Source organism: Saccostrea cucullata, unplaced genomic scaffold, assembly GCF_032062105.1.
Source record: "Saccostrea cucullata isolate Sc308-1 unplaced genomic scaffold, CSIRO_AGI_Scuc_v1 ctg251, whole genome shotgun sequence".
NCBI classification, from domain to species: Eukaryota; Metazoa; Mollusca; class Bivalvia; order Ostreida; family Ostreidae; genus Saccostrea; species Saccostrea cuccullata.
Genome location: NW_026935559.1, coordinates 92,498 through 109,721, shown reverse-complemented (window position 1 = coordinate 109,721; position 17,224 = coordinate 92,498). Strand labels below are relative to the sequence as shown.

At 31.6% G+C, this 17,224-nt stretch overlaps 2 protein-coding genes across 5 annotated transcripts; both read right to left on the bottom strand.

Moving 5' to 3' along the window:
• Positions 1–261: 261 nt before the first annotated feature.
• Positions 262–7,162, bottom strand: LOC134243240 (multiple epidermal growth factor-like domains protein 10). 4 transcript variants are annotated; one of them, XM_062725471.1, is made up of 6 exons: positions 7,068–7,162; positions 6,924–6,985; positions 4,745–4,876; positions 1,622–1,674; positions 1,095–1,238; positions 262–502 (listed from the first exon to the last, which is right to left on the bottom strand). In XM_062725471.1, the coding sequence occupies exons 3-6, from the start codon at positions 4,795–4,797 to the stop codon at positions 282–284; spliced, it is 471 nt and encodes a 156-aa protein (XP_062581455.1). In that variant the 5' UTR covers positions 4,798–4,876; positions 6,924–6,985; positions 7,068–7,162; the 3' UTR covers positions 262–281. The 4 variants fall into 4 exon arrangements, 3 of the variants coding, with proteins under 3 accessions (XP_062581455.1, XP_062581456.1, XP_062581454.1); XR_009986997.1 differs by lacking the exon at positions 262–502 and having other exon boundaries at positions 1,143–1,238; positions 1,622–2,532; XM_062725472.1 differs by lacking the exons at positions 6,924–6,985; positions 7,068–7,162 and having other exon boundaries at positions 4,745–4,880.
• Positions 7,163–12,012: 4,850 nt separating this feature from the next.
• LOC134243215 (multiple epidermal growth factor-like domains protein 10) lies at positions 12,013–16,612 on the bottom strand. Its single transcript, XM_062725446.1, has 5 exons — positions 16,463–16,612; positions 16,276–16,337; positions 15,866–16,033; positions 12,399–12,566; positions 12,013–12,230 (listed from the first exon to the last, which is right to left on the bottom strand). Exons 1-5 carry the CDS (start codon positions 16,525–16,527, stop codon positions 12,016–12,018), a joined length of 678 nt encoding a protein of 225 aa, XP_062581430.1. The 5' UTR covers positions 16,528–16,612; the 3' UTR covers positions 12,013–12,015.
• Between the last annotated feature and the right edge of the window lie 612 nt (positions 16,613–17,224).

The window sequence follows — 17,224 nt, the reverse complement described above, 5'->3', positions numbered from 1 at the left end:
TGAAGAACACATGGAAGTAAAAAATATGAAGAATACACCCGCAAAACATATGGAACTCGAACTTCATGCTTTTTAACAAAAACGGTCACGGTCTAGTAATTACACATTCGATTACAATTTTTTTTGGCCTTGTCAGGTAAGTATCGCAAATTAAAGGCAAATTTATAAGCAGCTAGTAAATTGAAGTTAAGGTTTTTAACCTTTTGAAAAAATAAAAGTGGGGACTTAGAAATTTTGACAAGTATATTTTCTTGACAGTTCGTTTTACCAGCCTTATGTCATTAAATATAGCTGACCAAAGTTGATGATGTGGGGCTTTTATAACTAGAGTCTCTTCTACAACAAGAATTACATTTCCGTCTACCAATTACTGTTACCAAGTACAAAATAAAAATTATTAGAACTCCACAAAAAGCTAATACACCAATAAATATTTCTTTGTTGACTGTCCAAGTACATGTAGATGGAGCCGCGTTTACCTCTGTTGTAAGATTATATTTGCCTGAAAAGAAGAAAAAAATGAAAGACTAAGGTAGTTCTAAATTATGTGAGTGTGAGGTGTGAGTGATACATCCCGTACGTGCATTGTAAGCGGATTCATACATTATTCACTTAAGTCATATTCTAAATAAATGATCATAGATTCTATATTGTAACTTTATTTTTATATTCAATTAGAAAAAAAAAATAAATTCAAACAATACAATATTTTTCCTTTTTGTTATCAAAAATTGATAATTGCGTCACCGCAGAAATTCATGACGTGAGTAAAAGGGTTATTTTTATGCGTAGTATTCAGGTACGAATTCGTTTTTCATCTCCACATTAATGATCGCGAAGAAATACAACAGGTTAATGTCTTAATCTATAACATTATTAAATGTTTTCATTAGTTGGTAACGGTACTCAAAATATTGGTCAGTATACCATTACATTGATAGGATGTTCTACAATTATATATATATAAAACCAATAATTTGCTGTAAATGTCCGTTGTGTCTTTAATATTGTAAATGAACTGAAAATGATGGTGATGTTTTTTCATAAAAATTGAAGATGACAATTATTGGATGTGGATATATTATAACAGAGACCTGATATTGAGGTGTGAGTGATACATCCTGTACGTGCATTACATTCTTCTTCGTTACATTGACATTCCTTTTGACAGTCCGGGCCATAATTTGGATATCTGCAAGTTTCGGTGCAGTACCGACCAAAGAATCCAGATCTACACCCTTTAATGTTCAAAGTGATTTATTTTAAATTCTTTTTTGTGAGTACTAATTATCGAGAAATGTCCTCCTAGCACCAAACTGCAAGAACAAATATTCATGAGTGGACAAATATTCATGAGTGGACGGTTGATCAAGAGATTTAATATGGATTTCAGCACCATAGAAATAAAATAAATATTTCGAGAATGCTTCTTGCCAAATTAGGCAATCTCATTCAGATATCTACAATATATGATAATTTGAGATATAATAGAATATGCCATTTTTATTTACAACTTATAATGTTTCAATACAATTTCAACAAATAATTGATTAAACACATAAAATAAAACTCGTATGATAAAGAACTTAAAACTTGAATTTTATTTGAAACAAACACTTACTAATGCATGTGCATGCACTGTCATCCCAAATCGAATCAAAACACTCCTTCGGACTGCAATAAAACCAAAAGTTATTCTTCATGTATTGCATATTAGTTCTTGAAAGACTTTATTCACATAGCCTTCTGCAACACAGATATAGATAAACGTATTCCTTGGATAAGTATGTTTTATTCCAATAATATCATAAAAAGTAGACTTATAAGATGACTTATGTTTTGTTCTAAACTTATAAAGTACTTAATCCGAATAACAAATATAACACAATAATTTTGAAAATTTACTTTGATAGTTCTATGCTTTAGAGGTAGAAAGCAAGTTATAATGCGTCTATCGAAAACTTTGCACACTTACGTGCTGCATAAAATTGAAGATTGGTCAGCAAGGGAAAGAAAACCGTCCAGAATACAAAAAATGGATATTATGATAAATTTCATTTTACTTTGAAGAAAAATCTCAATTATTCATTGAAACAAACCAAAAAATAGTATATTTCCTAGAATTACGGAAACTGCCTTTAAACTAATTAATCTGGATTTAGTAATTTCCTTAATTGGTGACCAAATTTAGAACTTACTTTGCTATTTGGCGAAATCTCTTTCGTAAACTATTGTTGATTGATAAAATTTCTTCTATATTTTTTTTCGAAAAACATAGTGATAAAATCAACAATACATAAACCAATTAATGCAGAATACATTCATAAATCCGATAAATGATGTAGGTTTTATATGTTTGGATGAAACTATATGGAGATAACAAACAGTATTAAGGATCAAAAGTCTTCAAAATAGGAGCAGAGCAAACCTCCAAAACATCAGAGGTGGGATCAGGTGCCACGGAGGAGTGAGCATCCCCTGCCGACCGGTCACACCCATCGCGTGCTTTTTGTCTGATTTTGGAAGCGAAAGCTAAGGAGCAAAGAAAAAGTCTAAGATGAACGTTTACTGAAACCCGCTATGAATCCTTCGTTGTAAGATTTTCATGAAGCTTTGGATTACTGTGAAGGCAGGATTCAAATTTATTTTCATTTATCTGAAAACATGAAATCACAGTTTATACATGAGAAAGAAAAGTAAATGGCTAAAACTATTTGGATCACTAAAAGAAATTAAAAGAATTTTGTTTTATTTTAATTTTTTTCAAAGCTAAATATGGCATATTTTCAATCACGGAATGGATATTACGTGATTCGTAGAATTGTGTGTAACTTTCGGTGGAAAGGTTCAAACCTCATAGGTTGGCGATGTTTGTATTTTATCGCTCCATACGAAATCATAATCTTCAATTTCCTGCTAACAGTATGTATAGTATGAATATGAAGTAGTGATTATCGATGCCATTTTGTGAAGACGGCGGGTCTCTCAAGGAAATAATTTTTGCATCCCTTTTTGATATTTAGTGAATTTACTTCCCTGAGTTCCCTCTCATTGGGTTTGTCTCGCATTCTCTCTCTCTCTCTCTCTCTCTTAATGGTTGTTTGACAGATTTTACAATGGAACATTTCTGTTTATATTTCTTTCGTGTTTTTAATTAATAGAGACTCCAGTTCGGTTTTCTGTCCGTGTGCAGATATATTTTTTATTTAAAAAGAAATAAAAATGCATTCAACAATATCAGGAATATGTTTATTAAACTAAAATATATACACCTTTTTCTTTGTTTTTCGCTTAACAAAAAGGAATCGTTCTAAAGTCCGACAAACAATACAAATCCGTGAAATTTTACAAAACAAGATCCATGAAATCTCTGTATTTAAGGTTTATTAACATATTTACAACGTAAGAATTATTGTCATGCAAAATGTAATAGGCAATGTTCGTCATGTTCATCAAAAACTTCGTAAATCTCAAATTTATCCACTTGCAAATTATTTGCTCACTTTCTTTCTCGCTAAGGAACTAAATTGATATCCCTTGGAAACAGTGCTCCTACGCCTGCATTCAGATATACCAACGGACCTAATTAAACCACCCATACCTCATTTATTTACATAAATTAAGTTAGGACATTTACGATCTGTTTCAAATTTTCCGTTTCCTTCGATATCTGGTGTTGCTTTTTTAAAACAAAGAATTCATTTTTCAGGTTCTGCTGTTTGCATAATGTGAGTTCATTGCAGCATTTTGATAAGGCATTGAATCACCAAAATGACAAGATACAGTTTCCTCGTATCTGTGATGCTGCGTTGAACAAGGTTTTCGTTCCCTTTGCTGCACGCTGCGTCTGTAGAGCATCGTACTACCAATGTAGATGGCGTGGAAAACGACAAGCAATGTCAATAGAAATACTATAGTTCCGAGAAAAATGTTAGACGAATATGTTTGTGCCAAACTGGTCCCACTTTCTATTAAAAAAATATCAATATCGTAAGTGGAACGAAAAACTATTCTTTGTCTAAGCGCATTCTATAATGTATAAATATAAATATAAAAGATTCATTAACACTTAAATCTCATTGAATTATATTCCTGATTGTTGTCCGTTTGTCGGTATGTTAAGCATAAATATCGGTAATGCAAACAAGTTTTTTCTTCCAAATTTTAGATATCTTAACTACTAGTAAATTACACGTCTTTCTCACTTTAGAAGCGATATCTGTTTAGTTGTTTAAATAACTTAATGTTTCGAAAAAGTGCAAAAATGCAACTTTACAGTGTATGCATGTTTTTAAAAACAGGTTTATAAAATTCATTCGGTTTTCTTGCGTCAAAGTTTCTGTTGACAGTGTAAAAGTTTCTGTCAACTTATTCAAGGGTGTTTTTAACACTTCACACACTTAACATTTATACATGTAAATCAATTTTCATTGAAAGAAATATTGAAAAAAAAAACCAATGTAATTCTTTTGTGTTGGAGATTTAAAAATACCTTCTCAATAATGTGATAGGCTATGTTCTAATATTAAAGTCAAATCCAATATTGTTTGAATTTAGATCAGTTTAATCATAACACCTTAGTCTACGATGCCGCCATGGGATTCATAAAGGTGAAATCATTTTTGATAAATTTCCGAAGATCAGTAACACCAATGGTATAAACAATGTGACCCATAGGCCTCTTTTTGAAGTGGTCATACAAAGAACATAATAACTTTCATTTACAGTTAAATATTAATATTACCTGTACTGATGCATCCCTTTGAGGGATGGCAATACTGCTGGGTACAATAACATTGCTGCTGACAGTCATCTCCGAAACTTGGGAATCGACAAGTGAGAGAACAATTGACGCCAAAGTAGCCTGACTCACAGGCTATGAATATTAAATAAAATTTATTATAACCTTTTAATTACAACCTTTATTCAAATTTATTATCGTTTATTTCTGATTGACAATATCTATTTGGTTTTTGTAGAACAGTCCTTCAAACAATCTATTGCAATTCCCATGGGTACAAATTTCGACCTTTTATAAGCAGAGCCATTTTTGTATTCATATGAAGCATAATTTGTTCAAAATCTTTTACATGAAAAGAAGAAAACACTTGTTTTAGATATATTGATGACGCATTGTCAATTTACAATGGTTACTTCCATTCTTATATCGAAATGATGAAATATTTGGATACTACGAAAAGCACCCAAGCCCAAAAGACCACTAAGCATTACAAACCAGGAGCTGAGCAAGCACAAACCTCCAAAACATAATATAAGGGACCAAGTGCCATAAAAGAGTGAGCATCCCCCGCCGACTGGCTACATTATCGCGCGCTTCTTGTCACGCTTTTGGCAATTCAGTGTGTAAATAATGCTTAAGAATTAGTATGAAAAATACCAGTCAGCATCTGCCTCAGATAGCATTTGCCGACAACGTCACTGCATCGACCATAAAACTCACAAAACGACAACCGAAAACGAGACCGCCGACACCCCTGCCTCACCAACCCACCATGTTTTAGAAATTGTCACACGTAGAAAATGCTCTGCGCACCGAATCAATTAACTGAGAGACATAAACCCCTTATGCTGGCGATTAGGGCACATCGCAACACAAGCAAAGGAAGCCGACGATCGAGAAGTCGAAATCATTACGGCCACCACAAAGCCTTGTTGCCAGATCACCATCAACGCCCTTACCCATAAAAATACCAAAAGTCTGAAACAGACGTATCAGACCCTGCGGTATCCCTGATCTAAAGCCAACCGAGATATACTGCGTCTGCTCAAGAATGGAAATAACAATTGTTAATAGACAATCCGCCGTTGATACATAAATGTCGAGCTGAAGGTCACTGCAAGCACCCAAACACCAACCCACCCCTTTTCCTGCAAAATATATTAAAGTAAGCTTGAAATTAAAGAAGTCACAGTCTGACACATCTGTTTTATATTTGGATATATTACCGGTAATAGAAAAGGCGTTAATAGTAATCTAACAAGAAAGCATTATGATAAAACTGATAACTTTAACTTTTCAATCGTCAACCGTCAACTTCCCTTAGAGTTTATTAGTAGGATATGAGAATGTGCGCTAAAACTCCAGCTTTTCCTTCCCAACATGAAGAAATTTGTAAAATCAGAAAGGGTAAAAAATGAATAATTATATCCTTTTTTATATTTTCAAATTTTATCTCTTCTTCATCTTAAAATTTATTTTATCTACTCTCTAAAACAGTTTATTTTTGTCTTATCTATTACGATTGTCTTTAATTGCCACAGGGAATGTACGAAATGTATAAAGAATACAATTTTTTAAATAAAACGATACTATGTACGATTTCTAATTAATATTAATAAGAATGGTATAATCTGTTGAGATATTCATTTTATTAATAAGAATAAGTTTTATTTTAATCATTGGTTTGTCATTCATTTCATAGATGTGTTAATTTAAAAGCTTTCTACATCAGTAAGCTATGAAGAACATCCAATTTAGTCGCCCGCAGTCGCGCAGTGGTTAGAGCGTTTTCTGTAGAGTTACGTAAAAAGGAGTTAATCCTTATATCGTGGGTTCAAATCCCACTGCGAAACGTGGAGACATCTTCGCTATATGAGACCGTATAAAGCAAGATTCTGTATTGCAATAGTTGACACACACACACACATACACACACAAATCCTCTCTGCTAAAATGCCGAGTAAAGGTCTAATTTTGAATACCTCCACCAGCAATTGGTGGCGATGATTGAATAATTAAAGAGAAGTAAACCAAGAAATAAATAAATAAATAAATAAATCAACAACAACAACGAACTATCAAATGAAATATCATATTTCTAATAAATTTGATAAAATATCATAAACTACTCTAAATTCTTTTAAGAATAGATTTAAAGAAAACTTAAAATAAAAATATTTACCTTTGCAAATATTTTTCTTGTTATCCAATATTTGATCATAAGGACATGGCATTGACGACACTCTGCAAGAAAAAAATGTCTAGATGTATTTTAATGCGGAACCAGAATATTATTTACATTTTAAGAATTTCAAGAGTTTCTCACTTTACAAGACTATTTACTGTCCACAATGAAGAAAATGCAACGGGTAAAAATGAGACTCGACAATTCATTCCTATGTTATAAGAATTTAAACCAGAGTCCCGTTCATTCTCTAAAACATTATCTGATATGCCAGATATAATATATCATGACACATTGAATTGAATATTACGCATTTTAAGTTAACATCCGTTGAAGGGAAGTAAGGAAATATTTCTTTTTCATTTTTTATTTATATCCAAAATATAAAAAAAGTAGAATCTCGTATATTCGTGTGGCAGCCCTTTACACTTCCATATGAGTGTCTTTTGTTTTCGGATTTCTTCAACTAACTTTCTTTGTGGGTCAAAACTCTATTCAAGAAAAAATGGAACCTGTATATATAGCTACCTTGTCAATAGTCAACTGCAGAATAATTTTATCAAAACATTCTGATTTTAAACATAAATACCCAGAAGTTGATATTGAAAAGATTCTTAAGCTTTTGATTTACAATATCTATTAGTTTTTGGAGATCAGGTCTTTCAACAATCTATTGTAATTCCCATTAGTACCAATTTCATCCCGCTGTTAGCCTACCTATCATTGTATTCATATAAAGTTATTCAAAAATATTCACTTGAGTAAAAGAGAAAACACCGTTCTATTCTCAACTCGATGTTTAGATATACCGACGACGTAAATTTTATCAAATAACAATATAAACTTCAATTAATATGTCGACTCGGTGTCGCCTAGTAAATTAGATAAAAAGATACCACACAACTGCTTCATGTTTTACAAAAAAGACATCAGTTGTAACCTAACAATCAAGATTTTCTGGTAAACGTGATTTTAGATTTCTATAATCAGCTTCCCTTACTTCAAGATAATTAACACAAACACATTTTCTTATTTCACACAGAAAAGAGTTACACTGGTATTTTATCAATACTGTAGGTTGGCAATAATTCACGATTGTTTTTTTAAATTCCACTCAAGTTAGATTAAGCTGGAATCTATATTTTGTGGCGGAAGGTTTTCGGAAAATGATCAATTTTTCCCTTTTGAACTATATACAGTACTGTTAATTTTAGATTCCTATTTTTCCATGCTGGTTGCACACAAAGCTGTTTTTTTACATTAAAATGTGTTATGCCGGATCTGAAATATCTATTAAACTATATCTTATGATTCTTTCAACGAATTGTAAAAATATATATAGTAAAAATATATTCTGAAAGTCCAGAAAAACAAAGAGCCAATTTTTACATAAAACTGACACTTGTTTATTAACATGTTGATGTTCTTTTCTGAATATTTAAAACATCTTGGACCTTTCTGCTTAAATTCAAAAAAAGTTTAAGATTTTAAAATAATTTTCTTGATTATTGAATTTTTAATGCCAGAAAAATCACATTTGTGGGAGCAGAAAAGTCAAATAACTGATTATGGGAAGCAAATTGAAACTTTCTCATAGTCAAAGACTTTATTTATAATGCTTTATTTGGATAAAAATGCAATAATGAAATAAAAAAGGGAAAATTTCAAAGATGTAATTTTTGATTAAGAAACAGATTTCAATGCACAAAGGTCATATTAGATGTACTGTAGTGCCAAAAGAGGCATATTGATCTCATTTAATTGGTTTTTTTAATTAGTTACGTGTGCAGAAACTAAAAATTATACTTGAAACAAAAGTTTGAGACTTTAAAAATCAGGAGCCAACCTCGTTAAGCAACTTTTAAAAACTTTTTTTTTCAGGAAAATCACTGCTGTATGTATTTTTGTTCTCTATTACAACAGGACAACGTAAAAATGGACTATGTTCTGTTAATGTATAAATACCTTTGGAATAATATTAATTTTTGCACAGTACTTTGTTGAGGACGAACCATTTATTTCATTATATAATACCACAACTACACTAGAAATGTAAGCTAACCGGATTAAGACTATAGTTTCTTGTTCATAGCAAGTCCTGATGTTACGACAATCAGGGACATGATCTACATACGAAATAAACGAGACAAATTGATTAAACAAGAATATCAACAGTCTCGTTCAAAGGCGTCATTTCACGATACTTATGGTCGATTCCAATACAATCAATCATTAAGTCGAATGGTGACTAACTTTTACATATCTATTGCATTGTCAAGGGATTTTTCAGGTTTCCCAATCATGACTAAAGCACACAGCGGCTGTGACTGCTCGACAGAAGATGCTTACTCCCATATGTCACCGATTCCACTTCTGATTTTTTTAGGCCAATGTTTGCTCTACTTTCGATGTGTAATGTTTCAATGGACTTCTGAGTTCTGACCTTGTGTTCTGTTTATTATCTCCATATTTGATTTCATCATTTGAAAACCATCTATCCTTCTGTGTTCAATTATCCAGAAGTGAAAAAGAATTAGACAGATTACATGTTCAGTACGGACTGGTCCCTGCCTACAAAGCAGGTAACAGCATTGTCTTAGTTTGTAAGGTTCAATATATAAATTGTATTTTAAAAGAACTTGGAATTAACTATACAAATGATAATCCTGCTTATACTCATACTTCCCTTTCTAAGGAAGAAATTCTTCAAAATCAAATGTCAGTTGTAAATATTTTTAATATTCCACAATGCCAAAATGAATTTAAACTACCTGATGTATATTGGATTCCGAAATTTCATAAAAATCCTTACAAACAAAGATGCATTGTGGGTTCCAGTAAATGTTCAACCAAGCCTCTTTCGTTACTCCTCACTAAGATATTAACAGTAGTGAAGTAAAAAACTTCAAGAGTACTGCGCAACAATATATTCAAGAAGTGGTGTGAATCATGTGGATACTGAGAACTCAAAAATTCCAAAGAACTTTTGGACAATTTGAAATCATTAGAATTTACCTACGACTTTTTAACTTTATGCACAACCATTCCCCACGATAAATTAAAGTCCAGGCTTTTTGATATCATTAACAACTGATTTTTCAATAAAAATGGAACTTGTAAATTCACTTACATGGTCATTGGATATTTCCAATTTATCTTGTTAAAACACATTCTAATTGCACACATAAGTACTCTGAAGTTGATATCAAAGAGATCCTTGAGTTTCTGATTGACAATATCTATATGTGTTTTTGAAGACCAAGTATTCCAACAATCTATTGGAATTCACATGGGTACCAATTGCGCTCCGTTATTAGCAGACCTATTCTTATATTCATATGAAGCAGAATTTGTGCAAAATCTAATGCATGATAAGAAGAAAACACTTGCTGTGGCTTTCAACTTCATATTTAGATACATAGACGACGTATTGTCAATTAACAATGGTCATTTCCATTCCTACGTCGACACGATGTATTCTGGTGAGCTTGAGGTAAAAGATACCACAGAGTCTGACACATCTGTTTCATACTTGGATATTTTCATTGAAAAGGACGTTAATGGTAATGTAACAACCAAGCTATATAATAAACGCAATATCATTAACTTTTCCATCGTCAACTTCCCTTACTTATGCAGCAATTATATTCATCACCTACATACGGAGTGTATGTATCTCAGTTGATTCGATACGGAAGAGCGTGTTCTACGTTTGAACAATTTCTAAAACGAGGCAAATTATTAACAAGAACGTTGCTGAAGAAAGAATTTCAACAGTCTCGTTTAAGGTCTTCAATCCCTAATAGGAAGAAATTCAATGAAATTGAAGACATAACAGATATATAGGCATTGAATACTCAGTTAATTTAGACATACTTCCCATTTATTACTATAAGTATGTTTAGTGGGATGTGTCCTAATTCATGACCTTGAATTTTGGTAAGAGTTATCTCCCCTTTTTTAATTAATAAAAAAAATCAATGAAAAAAAATTTAGCTGGTAAAAAAATTGTTTTTAATTATCATTCTATTTATAATATTTTAATGCATCTATCCACCACAGGATTTATTGATATTCAAATTATTGTAATTTTTATTGTGAAAAAATGCTTTTCCCCATAGATTTCAATGCAATCTTTGTTAATTAACTACTGCTTAATGAATGAACTTTTTGAAAATTTCTCGTGGGCAATCCTTTTCCACTATAAAATGCTTTAATGTAATATCAGAGTATTGTGTACTTGACGGACATTTAAGGGTAGAGAATTTGGTACCATTAGGGATTGAAATCCTTAAAGTCATCATTTCCTAAATTTTATGGTCGTTAAATGACCTTGTCAGCAAATACATTTTTTCATTGAGTTAAATGCTGACTGACGTTTTCATACATTTCTGCACCCATTATTTATACATTGAATCGACTATGGGTGTTTCCGTTATTTCCCGATCATGACAAGGAGCACACGGCGAGTGTGACCGGTCAGCAGGGGATGCTTACTCCTCCATGGCACCTGATCCCACCGCTGATGTTTCGGAGGTCTGTTTGCTCTGCTCTTATTTTGTATTGTTTTAGGGACTTTGAGATTGAATAACGTTCGTAATCTCCATATCCTTGTTGAGGAAGTGCATTGTCTCATCCATGGACCTTAAGGGTCATCAGAAAGAAAACTACTACGTTTGTGGCATTGGGAAGAAAGTAATTGCATATCACTTATGTTTATACTACATATTATTTGAAAATTCCTCAAACACCAATTATAATTATTATCTTTATATGTATAAATGAATTTCTCTAATTTCTTTGAAGCATACATTTTGTTTCTGAAAATAACACTGATACACAATTCTACTTCTTCAAACATTATTTATAATTCACTTCCAGTATTTAAAGCTTTAGGCATCACACAATACGTAAAGATTATTAAAATTTAATTGCAGTGATATCATATTCCTCTTCAAAAATGCTTTTTTTGATATAAAGAGTGGATGAACCGGAATAACCGATGATCATTTACAATGAGAAAATACATTTTCACTTCCGTAATATATTAATTTCTAGCTTTCCTTATGTCTATACATACGAGGTCTTTTCACATGGTTCTACTCAATGCATTATCCACCATCACTGAATCGATGAATTGTTCCGTTTGTCGTATTCTTCGAGAGAAATGTTTCCTGTTTAAAACTGCTATAACTATTATTGAGAATATAACAAGACAAAAACCAACTGATGTTAATATTCCTATCATGATCATGATTCCCGACGACTCCCTTTTCTGCGGTCCATATTTTGTTGCAAAAATACCTGTTCGAAAAAGAAGAATAGAATAGTTCAAACCGACATTTTTAATATTTTTTATCTGCAACTTTAGCGTAGAGCGTAAACATTTTTTAAAATAGAAAATTGCTTTGCATGAAGCCAAACAAAATACAATAATTTGTATATTATTTTTGATTTTATGTATGAAATTACTTGTTTGCCTTGTCTTGGGAGTAACGGAAGTTACATTATTATAACTACATCCAAACGATACATTGCACACATGTTCTTCACAATCACACTCGCTTTGACAATCTTCTCCATAATTAGGAAATCTGCATGGCCTTGAACAGTTTATTCCAAAATAACCAGCTTTACAATCTTCAATAAAAAGACAGGGTATTATGAAAAGTACTCTCAAAATTTATTTAATTTTTTTCTGAGTATAAATGAGCGTTCCTAAGTTCATCCGCATTTCACAGCAAATTATGCTGCAAGGATTTTAGCAAAACATAATTTACAAATTGATAAATTGTAAGCCTTGTCATAAACATATTTTACAGAGATTGCAAAGTAACAATCTTCAATAAGACCAACTTTAGTAGAAATACTGCTGTGCTATTCTTTTTTTTTATATCATTTCAGCAAAAATATTTATATAGGAATTAAATTAGTACAAAAGATATATTAATGATGTACATGTATAATTCAATTTCAATACAAATAAAGGAAAATACTATGAAAGAGTAGCCCTAAATCATTATAAATGATCCGGAAATCCGCCAATTAAATGTCATGGATCTGCCAACGTTTTTTGGAATTATTTTTTTTAAAATCATCTATACTTTTTTTTTTTATTGAAAATCATTATCGCCTTACCCTTGACTTAAAAAGAAATTAATTTCTCAGTAATACTGAGCTCTAGCCCTTTGAAACAAATAATTTTATCATTTTTCAATTGCTTCCTGCTTTCGCACCAATTCATATAGCCATTTTTATACCCCCCGCTTGAAAAGCGGGAGGGTATATAGTAATCGTTAATTCCGTCCGTCTGCGTTGAAATCTCTTATCCGCAACTCCTCCTAAACCACTGAGTAAAATTTGATTTTATATTTTTGCACCTCTTATTTTACTTTTTGATCCGACACATATTTTGCTTTCCAGCCACAGGAAAACATGGACTTTTTCACCAGTTTTAACCATATGGGAGGCGGGGGGTATCATTTAGTGAGCTCATCACTCACAGTACCTCTAGTTATTATACCCCCCGCTTGAAAAGTTGGAGGGTATATAGTAATCGGTATTTCCGTCCGTCCGTCTGTTACGCTTTGGGTACCAATCTCTCATCTCTCAACTCCTCTCATACCACTGAAGGAAATTTAATGAAACTTTCACAGAATCTTTATTATATATTGCCATTGTGCACCTCCTATTTTACTTTTTGATCTGACATATATTTTGGATTTTCCAGAGCAAAACATGGATACTGCCATTATATTCATATGGGAGGCGGGGGGTATCATTTAGTGAGCTCATTGCTCACAGTACCTCTAGTTTTACACAAATGTTGATGTCCACTTCCCTAAGTTATATTTAAAGTCAAAATCACTCATTGAATATTTGATCATTATTTCATGAATAAAAAAACAGACTGTAATTTATTTTCTACAAAACCAACCAGAATTAAGCAGTTTGGGTATTTTTTACGAAATTCGAGCGTGTAAGATGTCATTTGAATTGCAATTTTGAACTAATTAACACATTCCAAATTTAACGACTAAATTTTCCGATTTAAAGTGATCAAATTAGTGTTTTATTGTCATTTTACATAGTTGTACTACGCTCAGTAAAATATTCACAAATCCTTTTTCCTATGTAAACGACATTAAGAAATAATTTTAAAAAAAAAAGATGAATATCCGCCATTTTGAATCGCCATAGTGACTTTTAACTTACAGCTGCACTATCATTCAATTGTAGAATACTGTTATGTCGAGGGAAAAATACAAATCTGCAGTGTATGGATATTTGCAAATGTAAAATCCTGAACAAAGAAGAATATAGAAACAATAGACAAAAATGTCTGAGATAATACGAATTAAGTGTAAAAACGACTAAATTTTCTGAGTTTAATTACTAATGTTAGCATTCTATTATAATTTTTATAGTTTTATTACACTCAGTTAGTTATTCACTCATTACTTCTACATTTTGAACAACATTAAGAGAAAATTAGAAAAATTGGATGTCCGCCATTTTGATTCGCCATTTTGACCTCTTTCACGTCATTTTCATGAAGGCCAGCATATTTTTTCGGATTTAGCATACTCGAAATAGGTTAAAAAACTATGCTGGACCAAATAATAATTATTTGCCGTTAGAAGTTATTTCTAGCCTTCTTTTTAAAAATCAGGACCAGACTAGATGTCGTTAAAGGGAAATTCCTTGAGAGGGTTTGGCCATGCTGTATCATCACTCTTAAACAGCATCCCTTGAGTTATTTGAAGTTGTGTCAACAAATATAAGAATTTTATGTTAAGCTATAGGAATGTTTATTTTCTACTTAAATTTTTTTTTTCTGTTATTGTGATTCCCCTAGAAAAAAATGATATAATGTTGACATAAATACTAAAATTACTAAGAACCCCATTCTCAGCAGTCTCTAGAATTTATGATTGTTTTGAGGTACACGATCCTTAGCTTCTTAAGTTCAGGTATTGGGTACTTGACAATACTTACAAATATATCACCGTATTTTCAAAGTAATGTGTATTTACCAACGGAAATTCTTCAAACTATATCCTTAATTTAAATCACATATGTGAGGGAAAATACTAATTTTCAGGTAATGCGATTAGAAATAGATATCGTGTATTTTCTGCTAGAAAATGATCAACAAGTATAAAAACTATAGTTTTCTGTGCATATGAAGAAAATTGCATGATTTTTTAAATATTTAAACTACACTTTATTTCTTGTAATGGTTTCAATTCTGGTGGATAAAGGGTTTCCATATCTTTATCACATCTCAGATCATTTCTTACCAAGGATTTCGTAGAATGCCAATGAACCAGGTATTTTACACTAGATTAAAGAGAACGGGAACTTGTTAAATATGTAATAAAGATACTGATAAATACTTTTATGAGGTAAAAATAAGAGTTTTATAAGGCTGTTTCTAATACTTATCACACCAAGATACATAAAATGAAAATTGTTGCTTGAAAAGAAACCACTTTCAAGTTTTATTTTGAGACTTTTTGAATAAATTAATATACTAAAGATTTATACTTCCTAGGTCAGGATTGGATAACCTTAAAATCTAAAATAAATTGAATCAAATATGTCTTCACATATACCTGTAGATTGAACTTAAGACAAATTATGTTTTGTTTGAATTTCTCAATCTGATAAATACTATACTAGCATCATTAGAATTATTTATCTGCATAAAGCTCGAGCTATGAGTGGAGTTTTTCGTTATTTTATCCGCAGGTTATATTGTTTATTTTCTTACAATTAAATTTTCTTTGAAAACCAACTTTTTTAGGTATCTGCTCGATTATGATCAAGCTTTATATTTAAGATGCATCATATTTTGAAGAAAAATGATCCCCTAACTAATATTTAATTATAGAAACATCATTAATGGAACTATAAAGTCCTAATAAAGGGTTTACTTGTTTTGGTTGGCTTAACAGGGAAAGTTGTAACATCATCGTAACTGCATCCAAATGATACATTACAAAGGCGTTCTTCACAATTGCATAATCCTTGACAATGTGATCCAAAATTGGGATATCTGCATTGCTGCGAACAGTTAATTCCAGAAAAACCAGGGCTACATTCTGGAGAAAAGTTACATAATTAATTTTTATATTTTGCCTTATGAAAATAAATCTTATCTGAATGCTTTTTAAAAAGATTTGCCTACAAATATTTAGAATGAAACAAAAATTGTTTTCCTTAATCATAAAAACAAACATCAATCCGTATACGTCATATGTTTGATTGTGAAATAACACCTGTTAAACTATTAAAATGTTGACGAAACGAGAAAACGCGATTATTAAATACAGAAACCCCTTACCCCGACAATTGCTTTCATTTTCATCCCAGATGTAGTCCTCAGGACAAAAATATGAAACCTTCCTGTTAAACAAAAATTGAGTCTCATTATTTTTTCCTCTAAGTTGTTTCAATTATTACACCTGTCTACGCATGTTAAATTGTACTCGAATTTTTTCAGATACAATGCAATTAAATGCAATATTCACTTTGAAAATCCAGTGATGATCGCAAATGAAATGCATACAGTGCATGGCAGTGATATCAGGTTCATTTCTGATTGCCATATACTGCGTTAGATGTCATCTTTTCATTTAGATAAAATTTTCCCAAACCTATTTTTCAATTGACAACGATTATTTGTCCTAAAAAAGCAAAATGCAATGACACATCATTTTAAAGCAATAAGGAAATTGAGATAAAATTTGGGCGAATATCATTTTTCACAAAAATAAAGTGATTGAAATGCACATACGAATCTAAAAATATTACAATGTGGAAATAGAAACATTAAAACAATATGCGGAAAATTTAGTTCTTACATGGAACATACGGAAATGACGAACAGTATTAATCTTTACAAACAAAGATACATTGCGGGTTCCAGTAGAGGTTCAACTAAGCCTCTTTCGTTACTCCTCACTAAGATATTGACAGTATTGAAGGAAAAACTTTGTTATTTTGTAAACAGAATTATATCCCTAGTTGGGTTCCACGGTGCAACAATTGCGGCCACGTATTTTTCAAGAAGTTAGTCTGGTGAACGGGTAGCCTTTATTCAGGAGTCGTATATTTTACTGCATGGGCATTTCTTTCTCCAGCCGGTAAGCTATTTTCTTTTTAAAAAATTTACCATCATTTGTAGTTTAACGTTTTTAGGAGATAAAGTAATTATTGTTTCAAATCACAAGATTTTACCAAAATCAACAGCTCCATAAAAACTTTCCCGCAATGACTTTTCAATTTCTTTA

What these genes read in the sequence shown, in the direction of transcription:
- LOC134243240 (XM_062725470.1), bottom strand. Translation starts at nt 7,135, where the DNA reads ATGAATTGTCGAGTCTCATTTTTACCCGTTGCATTTTCTTCATTGTGG. An exon ending in ACAGTAAATAGTCTTGTAAA is followed by an intron (nt 6,986 to 7,067) that starts GTGAGAAACTCT and finishes TTTTTCTTGCAG; the next exon opens with AGTGTCGTCAATGCCATGTC. An exon ending in CAAGAAAAATATTTGCAAAG is followed by an intron (nt 4,877 to 6,923) that starts GTAAATATTTTT and finishes TAATATTCATAG; the next exon opens with CCTGTGAGTCAGGCTACTTT.
- LOC134243215 (XM_062725446.1), bottom strand. Translation starts at nt 16,527, where the DNA reads ATGAACCTGATATCACTGCCATGCACTGTATGCATTTCATTTGCGATC. An exon ending in AAATGAAAGCAATTGTCGGG is followed by an intron (nt 16,034 to 16,275) that starts GTAAGGGGTTTC and finishes ACTTTTCTCCAG; the next exon opens with AATGTAGCCCTGGTTTTTCT. An exon ending in TGTTAAGCCAACCAAAACAA is followed by an intron (nt 12,567 to 15,865) that starts GTAAACCCTTTA and finishes TTTTTATTGAAG; the next exon opens with ATTGTAAAGCTGGTTATTTT.